The sequence below is a fragment of the Chiloscyllium plagiosum genome, unplaced genomic scaffold, assembly GCF_037043375.1.
Source record: "Chiloscyllium plagiosum isolate Xiang-an unplaced genomic scaffold, Cpla_swu_hap1 HiC_scaffold_43, whole genome shotgun sequence".
Classification (NCBI taxonomy): Eukaryota; Metazoa; Chordata; class Chondrichthyes; order Orectolobiformes; family Hemiscylliidae; genus Chiloscyllium; species Chiloscyllium plagiosum.
Genome location: NW_028270181.1, coordinates 3,717,384 through 3,729,788, shown reverse-complemented (window position 1 = coordinate 3,729,788; position 12,405 = coordinate 3,717,384). Strand labels below are relative to the sequence as shown.

The 12,405-nt window shown below is 38.2% G+C and overlaps 1 protein-coding gene across 16 annotated transcripts in view; it reads left to right on the top strand.

Annotated features, from left to right (window-relative positions):
• The window catches only part of col13a1 (collagen, type XIII, alpha 1), a 121,135-nt gene extending 119,678 nt beyond the window's left edge, over positions 1–1,457 (top strand). For all 16 annotated transcript variants that reach the window (XM_087982502.1, XM_087982504.1, XM_087982510.1 and 13 more), the window contains one exon: positions 1,303–1,457. In XM_087982502.1, coding sequence (XP_087838628.1) covers positions 1,303–1,305 — 3 coding nt within the window. In that variant the 3' untranslated portion in view covers positions 1,306–1,457. The remainder of the gene's footprint in view (positions 1–1,302) is intronic.
• Positions 1,458–12,405: the final 10,948 nt, after the last annotated feature.

The following is a 12,405-nucleotide window of genomic DNA, read 5'->3' as shown; positions in this document are numbered from 1 at the left end:
CATTACAGCACAGCATAGGCCCTTTGGCCCTCGATGTTGCGCCAACCTGTGGAACCAATCTGAAGCCTATCAGTCCTACAGTATTTCATTTTTAGATTAGATTAGATTACTTTACAGTGTGGAAACAGGCCCTTCGGCCCAACAAGTCCACACCGACCCGCCGAAGCGCAACCCACCCATACATTTACCCCTTACCAAACACTACGGGCAATTTAGCATGGCCAATTCACCTAACCTGCACATCTTGGACTGTGGGAGGAAACCGGAGCACCCGGAGGAAACCCACGCAGACACGGGGAGAATGTGCAAACTCCACACAGTCAGTCGCCTGAGGCGGGAATTGAACCCGGGTCTCTGGCGCTGTGAGGCAGCAGTGCTTACCACTGTACCACCGTGCCGCCCACCAATGATTTTCATCCATATGTTTATCCAATGACCATGTAAATGCCCTTAAAGTTGATGAGTCTACTACTGTTGCAGGCAGTGCGTTCCACGTCCCTACTACACTCTGAGTAAAGAAACCATCTCTGACATCTGTCCTATAATCGTCACCCCTCAATTTAAAGCTATGTCCCCTCATGCTATCCAGCACTATCCTAAGAAAAAGGCTATCACTGTCCACTCTATCTAACCCCTGATTTTCTTATCTGTCTCAATTAAGTCACCTTTCAACCACCTTCTCTCTAACAAAGTTCTGGGTTTCTAGGCCAGTGAAATAATCATTACACCACCACCTCCCTATTACAATCCAAAGTTCTACCACACATCTATAAAATGATTTTGCTGCAATTGTATTGAGTGTAATAACCCAGTCATTTCATGCATGCTCTTCATTTAAAATGACAAACAATTGTCCTAAAAATATAATCGGGATTATTGATCCTAAGATAATTCATAACTTTTGATTTTATTTTCTCCTGCTGAGGTGCCACACATAATTAGCTGAAAACAATACTTTGAGATTTGCCTGAATTAGATTGGGGAACAGTGAATATTGCTTTAGTAAAGAGAGAGCAGCTGACTACTGTGTTTAAGTAATGTGAAGGGATAATGTACAGGACATAAAAGGAAGGGGTGCATCAGTAAAAAAAAAAAGATCCCATTGAATTAACTTTAATCATAAATAATGAAAGTGAGTCATGTGTGACACTGATCTCTTTCCTCCTCAGCATTAGGGAATATAATACATTACCGGTCAAATTCCATTTCCGTTCCAATTGGTTCTTTACTTGTTCCATATCTGTTTGATTTTTAAAGTGCTGAAGTTTGAACTAACTGAAGTTTACTTTGCTCTTTCTGCAGTGATGATGATCTAACCTCAGAATGGAGTGTGTACATAGAATATTTATTTTTATACAATTTTTTTGCAATCATAAAAGCTATCTTTTTTAAAAAACAATTGCATATTTTAAGTTCACATTTTGTATAGATTGTATTAAATTCTGTCTTGTCTACTACTGTCCTTGTATCTGTGTGTATTCATCTACTAATTTTATTGCATAACTCAGCAGTATTATTTGCATGATATTTGTGCAGAATATGAGAAGCCAATGTTGTATTATAACTTATTGTGTTTATATGAATTGGGCTGCACTTCATTGCGGACTCAGTTATTTGAAGTCAATTCCCCAGAGCACAATATATCCCTGCTGTGTTGCCTTGCTTAAATTATACTTATTGCACAAGTGTGCATAAATCCTAGTGCCTCAAGTGGGGGAAAAGGAATCCAACCACTTTACCATAGCTGCTGCTAATGACGCTGGAAAGGAACAGATGTATTTCAGCCTTAGACTTTTGAGCAAAAAAAACCTTGTTAAATTCTTGAATCTGTTGAGGCCAAATATCTGAACTTGTATTAGTTGATCACTGATTGGGCCCAGGAATAGCAATGATGATACCACACTGTCATCCCAGCATTTATGACCAAGAAGACCAAAGTTCTACAAAGCCTGATCATTGCTACAAATAGCCTCCTACAGCAGCTCTTCATTGGAGTTTCACGGTGAGGTTTCAGGCAGTGAAATTGGCAGGTGATGTGGCTCCAGACAGCTGCCAACCTCCTTTCACTGAAGTTGATAATTAATAACCAGGCAGAATGGGAAGTGCCAAGGAAGATTTTTACACTCTGACAGCCCCAATAAAATGAAGGTTTCCTCACTATAAAGATACAGAGAAATATCATTGACATTGTTTACAGCTTTTTAGACTCGAGTATCAAATGTAAAGTTTAAACATCTATATATAAAATATAAGATATACCTTTACCAAGATACTGGTGAGGATTATGCTCCATTGTCAGCCATAATTTGATGCTTGAGTCATTGGTTTATTGTTGTAAAATATACCCTGTATCAACCAATGTCTAAGCTACAAAGCCAGTGCTTTTACTTTAGCTGTCATAGAGTCAGCTGAAGTCCCACATTCTTTGCACCACTTCAGTAAATCTCTGCTGCACCCTTTTCAGGGCCATTGTCATACTTTCTAAAGTGCCATCTCCAAAACTGGACACATTTCTCTGGGACTGAACTAATGTTTTATAGATGTTTCGTGTAACTTCCATGTTTTCATTTCCAATGCCTCTATAGATAATCCCAAAGATCCTGTATGCTTTTGTAACTACAGTATACCTTTCTCTCCAGAAACTGCCATTGGTGATGTTAGCAGAAATGTATTGCATTTCTTTACAATTTTATCACAAGCATTCACCAGTTTGATTTAAACTTATATCAAACTGGTTAGTGTCTGTGGCAAAACTGCAGAAATAACAATGTCACTTTACTAAATATACACCTTTCCCACCCTATGGTTAGGTATCAAGTACTTCCTTCAAAAGCTCAAATTTGCTTTTTGCACAATCTGTGATCCCAGATCACTTTCAGTGCCCTTTGCAAAACCCACATGGCCTTGTAAGTTTAATCACAATTATTATCCTGTTAAGTACAGTTCAGACTTGAAGGACAGGCAATGCATTAGGTTTAGCAGAAAGCTGAAACCTTTTTGAATTGTTTACATGAAGTGCACAATTCAGGAAAGAATACCAGTCAGGATTTGGAATTGGGCAGCATCTTGACCCCAGGGCCTGGCGAGTATGTTCTTTTTGTACCTGATGTTGCATGAGCTTGTGAGTGAGCATGCGGACTTTGCCCACGAGTGCCACCTGAAGCGATCAGTTCTGAACAGTTACATTTGCCACTGCCAGGGGCAGACGCCATGGCTTAATGCAAAAAAGTAATGGAGTTGGCCAGCAATGGAAACAATTTGAGACTGCTGTGGAGAAACCTTCCATGACTTCTCGTCAGGAAATGTTTGACACCAAAATAAAAGTATTGGAGGAACGGAGTGCTGAACATCTTCAGTTTCAGAAAGCCACTTCCAGTCTCCAGCAGAGGTTTGTGTGCAGCGATCAGTAAGGTCTATAGATTGAACCATGTTCATCAACGCACTCCAGGTGATGTGTGAAAAGCAGCAGAATGGGAGTGCATATGTTTTGACAGTGGAACTGACGGGTCCGTTTGAATTCAGATGTGAGCCTCGTTCTTTCAGGATGTGGAGGGATGATCTGTTGAGCAGTTTTAAATATTGCTATACGTTTGGTGGACCATTAACTAAATGGTCACCATCAGAGCATTTTTGTTTTCTCTTCCTTCTATGAGAGTATCAGATAAACACACTGCCAAAAATTAAATGATTCCTTTTTAATCAAAGTATTTTAAGGAACTGACCAGAACTGCTGGCGGTTTGCATCATTTATTTTTGAATGGTGATGTATCTTTGTACAGTTCATTTGAATAAATAATTGGTATCACCACCATTCTTTGAAACAAAACTTGATTTCTTGCTTTTCCTGCATTTTTCAATGAGTTTTTTTTGGAGTGGGGAGAAAGTGGGAGAAAATGACTTGTTATCCACCTCTGGTTTTGTTTTTGTAAAAGACTGCATAATCTGTTTCTTAAGCTATTCACATTTACATTTGAAAAAGTTCATATCTTTTTTGTTAAATTTTCTGTATAAATGAAGACTTCCTTCTATCAGGCTGTTACCAGTGTTTGATTTTGTGTTTCTGGGGCACAGTAATCAATACAAAAATTATTTTCTGAGGGATACAGGACAAACTATAATATTCAAATCAACCTTATAATGGAAATGTTAAATCTATGCAGTCACAGAGCCCCATGCTTCAGACAAAGTGCAACTGGGCTGCAGAATAAAAGTGTTAATTTGTATGGCCTATGAAGAACATATTTTGAATTCACTACTGCATGCTTGATAATTGTGGAGTTAGTTATTTTTAACAGGTAAGATCTATCTGGCACATGCCTTTGTGTTGTACCTGCAAGAGGCATCCAGTCATTCCTATTTGATTGACATTTTTAGTTTTTGTAAGTCATTGCAGTGTTACATATGAGAATTAAATTCCACTTTGCAGTAATTCCATGTAAAGCCATGAACATAAACTGATACTGTACAAAAGGACGCCATTTGCCCCATTCTATCTGTGCTAGCTCTTTGGTAGAGTTACTCAACATAACTTCCAACAACTGAACAATTTATCACCTAGCACTGCATTCAGAGTTCTATCAACGAACCTGTTCCAGTGAGTTGGTTGGTTGAATTTACACTTGCGATATACATCTATTGGTATATTTTTACTGCACTTGAAAACTATAAATTGTTGTAAAAGTTACTCTTTCAGTTTTTGTAATAAGTTAATCTTGAGAAGCAATGACTTCTGGAAATGTACTATCCCCTTATCCAACACATTTTTATGCCTTTGTAGAACGCTTTCACATTCTGGAAAGATTTAGGGACTTGACGTTTTTTTTTACCCTTCCACCATTGCTCCTAAACATCATTTCCCAGACAACAACTTTATTGTTACAGGAATCATTGTTTAGAATTGGAGATAGAATCTTCATCATAGCTCCAGAAATTATCTGAGCTATGCCTTCATTTTTAATGACCAGTTTTAACTGCAACATATAATTTTGCATTTATGATGCTTAACTTATTTTTAAAGCTTTCAATTTTAATTAAAAACATTTGTTGAAGCTTATTCGTTAGCATTAATAAGTTCAAAAAGTTACAAAAATTTTATATTGAGATTTGCTTTTGTAGCATAAGATGTACAATACTATAAAATACTTGTAAATGAACTTGTATTATATTTTTGAGTTTACGTGTGAAGGAGATCAGTAAATCTGACTCCAATTTCCAGTTTAATTTTTATGAAGCAACGGAGATCTGAATGTTAACATTGTTTACTGATGATTCTGTTTGCCAAATGTTCACTTTTACTGTTGGCATGCAATATCTTTGACTTTATATCCCACCTTTTTAAGAAATCCATTTTCCAAAAATACTGATAGCAATTTGTTCAATGTAACTGGCTGTACCTGTGCCTTTAGTGCAGATAATTTTTCCTGCCTTGTGTGGGATGCTGCAGCTGATCTGAAATCAATGTTTATTTTTCCCATTTGACTGTAAAGGTTTTATTGCTTCAGAGATGGGTAATCTGTTGGTTAGGATAGCATTTGGCTTATCTGTTTTGTCTCTGTTTCATCTGCTGTACAAAATATAAAATTTTCAAAGCGAAATTCTGCTTTGTGTTTTTTTTAATTAATGAGAACAAAGAGAGATTGGTGTGGGTCCCTTGATGCCATTATACAGTGCCCAACCCCCCCCCCACCTTTCATTCACTGGAAAGGAGACTCGATGCCTGCTTCAAACATGGAGTAAAGTTAAAGCAAACACCTTGTAGCTTCAATGTGAGGACTATGGAGATCAAAAGTCTCATGTAAGTCAGGGGATGAGGTGGGATTCCCAAGAATGATAACATTCTGTCATTTCCTGTAAAACTAATACTATTGCCACTCCTTTGAATGCAAACATCTAGCTGTCTGTAACATGGCCTTAAAGTGTCATATTACTAATCCCAGTCTCAAACAAAGTTAAAAATCACACAACACCAGGTTATAGTCCAACAGGTTTAATTGGAAACACACTAGCTCTCGGAGCGACGCTCCTTCATCAGGTGGTAGTGGAGGGCTCAATCCTAAGACAGAATTTATAGCAAAAATTTACAGTGTGATGTAACTGAAATTATACATTGAAAACTTTTGCTATAAATTCTGTGTGTTAGGATTGAGGCCTCCACTATCACGTGATGGAGCGTTGCTCTGAAAGCTAGTGTGCTTCCAATTAAACCTGTTGGACTATAACCCCTATGTTGTGTGATTTTTAACTTTGTACACCCCAGTCCAACACCGGCATCTCCAACAGTCTCAAACAGGCATTGATCCTTCAATCTTCCCCAGGTCTGTGCAATTTGTCTGAAGGACAGAGCTGGCATTGCTTCCAATCATAAATTGAGGAAGAAATGGCCATCAGAAATTTATAACTGGGAATCTTCTGACCTTTATGAGGATCATATAAATCTGGAAGTAATTGACAAATTAATATATGTATTACGCACACTATTGGCAGAGTCACAGGCATTCATTAAACACATGACAATTGTCTTAAAAGAGAGTGTCATTCTTGCATCTTTCACAACCTCTGGTGCAAACACTTTGAGCTGCCTGTGTGATTGTTTTTGTCAGAAACTTTAACCAGTTTGTGCACAGCAAGCTCCCACAAACAGCAATTTGGTAAAACCCAAATACGGTAATCTGTATTTGTGATGTTGATTTGAAAATATAAATCCACAGGACATGGAGATAGTTCTTCTTTGAGACCGTGCTGAAGAATCATTTACATCGTGTTAACTTGATGTCAAGTACTATGCAATATATCATCTCCCTACCCTCTTCACCATTTCAAAATCAAAGCTTAAAAATGGAAGGAAGTTGCAATCCATTATTATCCCCTCTTCTACATTATTATTTCAATGACTTCAAAGCTGTGAGAAACTTTTCCTCTCTGCCCTTTCTCCTCCTATCAATTACAAATTTTAAACCCCAAGCATCAATTGATTTTTATTTTTCTGCTTTTTAAACTTCGCTGACTCCAGTGCATTTTGACTTCTCAATATTAATGTCTAAATGATTAACTCAGGGGGTGTTAGAGAGGTAGATAAGGAATGTAGCACCCTACAGAGAAATCAAGTTTTATCAGGGCTAGTTTGTTTTTACAGCCAATTTCAAGGTTGTGGCTTGGAAAAGGTCAAACATCCTTGCACAATTTCAAAGCTAGTAATGAGTACAAGATGGGAATAACATCCCACTGTTGCTGGTACATAACTCACAGTGCACTTAAATAATGTGCTTTATCTGTAAATCTAAAACTCCAATTCATTTAAACATATGTCAGATACTCCCTCGATCTACATCAACAAGTAAGCCCTTTGAGACTGTCTCTGTCTCTTGGTGTGGAGGAAGGAAGCTATAGACCTTGTCAGAAAAATTAAGATAAATGCAAAAAAGAAGACTGATGTGCTCAGATTTAAAAGAGTTTGAAAATGGCATGCAAGTTCCGCAATGGACATAGAACCTAACACTGACTGTCCTATCAATGTGTTGCTCAATATTTTATATTTGGTGAGAGGGATGTGTAGATTCATGTTAATTCTGGAAAGGAATTTGCTGCTAAGATCTGCCAAGCTAATCTTCAAAACCTTACTATAGAAAAACAATGGGTGCATTTCCCAGGAGGTGGTATATGGATCAGAATGTATGATAGCAGATGTTTAAAGTTATAGGTTATTGTCATTGGCTAACATTTATAACATTTATTAACTTTCAAAACTTGGTCTTCCTAAATAGAAAAGGCTTATCAAGGAAAATTTGAAAGCTGTTCCTGCTGTCTACTTATTTAAAATTTATTTCCAGCGTGGTTCCTGCCAATTGTACCTGTTTAGTTGATAACTGTGCTCATTGACAGGGCGATTTACTTTTACACAGTAAGTTATATGATCTGGAACGCGCTTCCTGAAAGGGCTGTGAAAGCAGATTTGACTGGGATGTTTCAAAAAGGAATTGGAGAAGTAAGTAAAGGGGCAAGTTTTGCAGTGTTTTGGGGAATGGAAGAGTCTAAATTGTTAACTGCAAGTCCTCAGTTGTTACTTGTGACTTGATTGTGGTTAAAGAGGTTTGAAGGAGCATTAACTCTATAGTAAGGAATTTGATATTGTCCCATCTCCAGGGTTGTCTATTATCAAAATTTTCCAAAACTTGCTTGTGCTGACATACGTTGATATTGTTATTAATATTGATTCTGAAGCAAACTGGGAAACAGTTCCGTTTGTGAATGGCATAGTAATTATGACATTCAAGGAACTTTAATCTTTTTTTTTATAGATATTTTTGTTAGAAATTTGACATTTTTACAAGTTTACAAAAATAAACAAAACTCTCAGATATAAACATTGATATACAATTAGCTCAAATATACAATAGCCAAAATTTGACAAAAAAAAACAAAACAACAAAAAAAAACCAAAAAGAAAAAAAAACTAAACAAACAAAACTCAACTATCTACTAATCTAACCTACAACTAACCAGGGTGTATATTTAAGTCTCTTACATGCTCGGGATGTGTTAGCATCAGATATGATAAAACCCGTATTCGTGCGGGATTCCTCCCCCGAGGGGCCACGGACCAGCCAGGTTTGTAATCTCAATTAAATAAAAGCCCTTGTTAGGATAGCCGAAATATCTGTATTTATGTAATTCAAAAAGGGCTCCCATATTTTATAAAATAATTCGGTCTTTCGGTGCACCATATTTGTAAGGAAGTCAAGGGGAATACATTCCATAATTAGTCTGTGCCAATTTGAAAGTCCAGGGGGGCCCTCCGCCACCCAGTTCATCAAAATATTTTTTCCTTGCACAGAAAGAAAGAATAGAAAATAGTCTCTTCCCGTACGTGTCCAGGGAGGGAAAGTTCGAAAAGCCCAAGAGGAGAGATACGGGGTCCACTTTTATTTCCGTTCCTAAAATTTCTGTCAGGGTACTTGCTACTTTAGTCCAATATCTACGGATCTTATGACAGGTCCATAAGCAATGTACAAGAGTGCCCACCTCTATTTTGCATTTAGGACACATTGGAGATGCTCCTGCCTTAAATTTTGCCAATCGAACCGGTGCTATATGGGCCCTATGAAGTATCTTCAGCTGGATAGCCTGGGTTCTGTTACAAATAGTAATTCTTCTAGCATTTTCCCAGATATCATTCCACGTTTCTGTGGAGATTTCTAGTCCCAGATCCTGATCCCATGTTTTAAGCAAATTATCCATATCTCCCGATACTTCATCATGTAGCAAATGATAAATATTACTGACGGAAGATACCCCCACTGGTCGTAGGACACTACATTCTCTATCGGATTTATAAAGACTATCTAATAACGTAGTCTTCTTCTGTATAAAATCTCGAATTTGGAAGTATCGAAAGAGGTCTCCATTGGGTAATCCGAATTTCTGACGCAGCTGTCCGAAAGACATCAGGACCCCATCTTTAAATAAATCCCCGAGACATGAGATACCCCTGGATCTCCAGAGTTTAAAAGTGGCATCTGTTAACCCCGGTTGGAATCCCCATGCTCCCACTATCGGTGCATAGGGGGATGTTTTATGTGAATTACCCTCATTTTGCCGCATTATATTCCAAGCCTTGATTGTATTCAGTATTATAGGGTTTTTACAGTGATCTGTAATGATTTTCCTCTTGTCTGAGAATAAAAGGTTAATAAATGGGTATTTTACTTGAGAAGCCTCGATGTCCAACCAGATTGATTGTGGATCAGACAAGACCCAATCAGCTATATAACTTAACAGGGAACTTAATTGATATTTCCTAAAATCTGGGAAGTCCAATCCACCCTTTGCCTGTGGAAGCTGTAGCTTCTTCAGCTTAATGAGGGGCCGCCTATGATTCCAGATAAAGGAACTCAGCCAGCCGTATAATTTACATAAAGCCGTCCTCGGCAGCATCACCGGAAGCATTCTCATAGGATATAGGAGACGGGGCAGGATATTCATTTTAATTAATGCTATTCTACCCAACCAGGAAATTGGCAGGTCTCCCCATCGCTGGAGGTCCTGCCTTATCCTTTCCAATAAATACACAAAATTAGCCTTATACAACTGACCAAATACTGGAGTAATAAAAATGCCTAAATATAAGAAACCCTCCAGGGACCAGCGAAAGGGAAAAAGGGAACCGTCCGCTAAGTGGGGTATCACAGCAAGGCCACCCATTGGCATAGCCTCCGATTTTGAAAAATTAATTTTATAGCCTGAGAATGCACTAAATGTATTAATAACTTGGATTAAGCGAGGTATGGACATCAAAGGGTTACTGAGGAATAGAAGAACATCATCTGCATAAAGGGTAATTTTATGTTTACCTGTACCAATCCTTGGGGCCACTATATTAGGATCAGCTCGTATAGCTTCTGCTAGTGGTTCAATTATTAGCGTGAATAACAATGGCGAGAGGGGACATCCCTGACGGCAGCCCCTACCCACACTGAAGCTATCCGAGCCTAATCCATTGGTAACCACAACTGCTTTGGGATCACTATACAATGTTGAGATCCATTTGGTAAACACCTGTCCAACACCAAACCTCTCCAATGTGTAAAACAAATATGACCATTCGACCCTATCAAATGCCTTTTCCGCGTCTAATGAAACCACTACTCCTGGTATCTTTCCCTGATGACAAACTTGAATCATATTCAGAGCCCTTCTAACATTATTGGATGATCTACGGCCCTTAATAAACCCCGTCTGATCCTCCTTTATAATATGTGGCAGTATCCTTTCTAATCTCAGTGCTAACGTTTTAGAGAGGATTTTAAAATCTACGTTTAGCAAGGATATTGGTCTGTATGATGTACAATCTTCTGGGTCCTTTCCTTTTTTAAGGATAAGAGAGATATTTGCCTCTTTCAGCGAAGGCGGGAGACAGCCCTGACTATATGCATAGTTATACATGTCCATAAGTGGACCAACCAGTATTTCTGTAAATTCTTTATAGAATTCAGCTTGAAAGCCATCTGGGCCCGGCGCCTTACCATTTTGAAGGTGCCTAATTGCATCAACTATTTCTTGGGGTGTAAGAGGAGCATTTAGGACCGATACTTGTTCCGGAGTTAGGTCTGGAAAAGTCAAATTTTTAAAAAATGACTGCATCCTCTTCGTCCTATCTTCACAATCCTGTGATTTATATAACTCAGAATAGAATTCTCTAAAGGTCGCATTAATCTTTTTATGATCATGAGTCAAAATACCCGTACTTTCCTTGATAGACATAATAGTCTGAGGGGCCTTTTTTTTCTTTGCAAGAAATGCTAAGTATCGACCCGGTTTGTCGCCATATTCATATAACCTTTGCTTTGCAAATAATATTTCCCTCTTAGCCGTTTGAGTAAGTGTAGTATTTAGAGCTGTCCTAAGAGCTGTAATCCTTTGCAATTTAATAATAGAAGGTCTATCAGTGTATGCTGTTTCAGCCGCTTTTAAGCGGGCTTCAAGCAGACGCTGTTGTTCTCCCTTTAATTTCTTCTGGGTCGCTGAGTAGGAGATGATCAAGCCTCGCGTGTAAGCTTTGATGGTCTCCCACATCATTGACGGGTTGCTAGCTGTACCTGAATTAATTTCTAAAAAAGTTTTAAATTCTTGAGAGAAGTACTTTACAAATTTACTATCTTTCATTAAGAAGGGGTCCATACGCCAATGCCGAGGGGATGTCCCACTGTTCCTCGCCTTAGTTTCCATTTATACAGCAGCGTGGTCAGAAATTGCTATATTACCTATTTTACAGGATGATATGGAATTTAAAAAAATCGAGGGGGCAAAAAACATATCAATTCTGGTATGACATTTATGTGGATTAGAGTAGAAAGAAAAATCTCTACCCTGTGGATGAAGACATCTCCATACATCTACTAATCCTAATTCTTTGTTCAGATCCATCAATTGTCTAGATCTGGGAGATACTCCTGCAGTACTCTTGGGAATCCTGTCTATTTCCAGATCCATAATACAATTAAAGTCTCCCCCTATAATTATATGACGGGCATCAAAAGCCATCAATTTTGAAAAGGCTTCCGTTATAAATTTAAAGGGGTGTGCCGGGGGGCAGTACAAATTTAAAATCCCATATTCCTCTCCATTTATGAGGGCTTTAATCAAGATATATCGTCCAGATTCGTCTTTTATCTGCTTTAGGATTTTGAAAGGGAAATTCTTCCGAACAAGAATAACAACTCCCCTGCTTTTTGAGCTAAAAGAAGAAAAAAAGGCCTGATCAAATCCGCCCGGTCGTAATTTCAAGTGTTCTTTATCTGACAGGTGTGTCTCCTGTAGGAGAGCTATATCAACTCTTTCCTTCTTAAGATTTGATAATATTTTCTTCCTTTTAAGTGGCGAATTACTCCCCTTGACATTCCAGGTGCACCA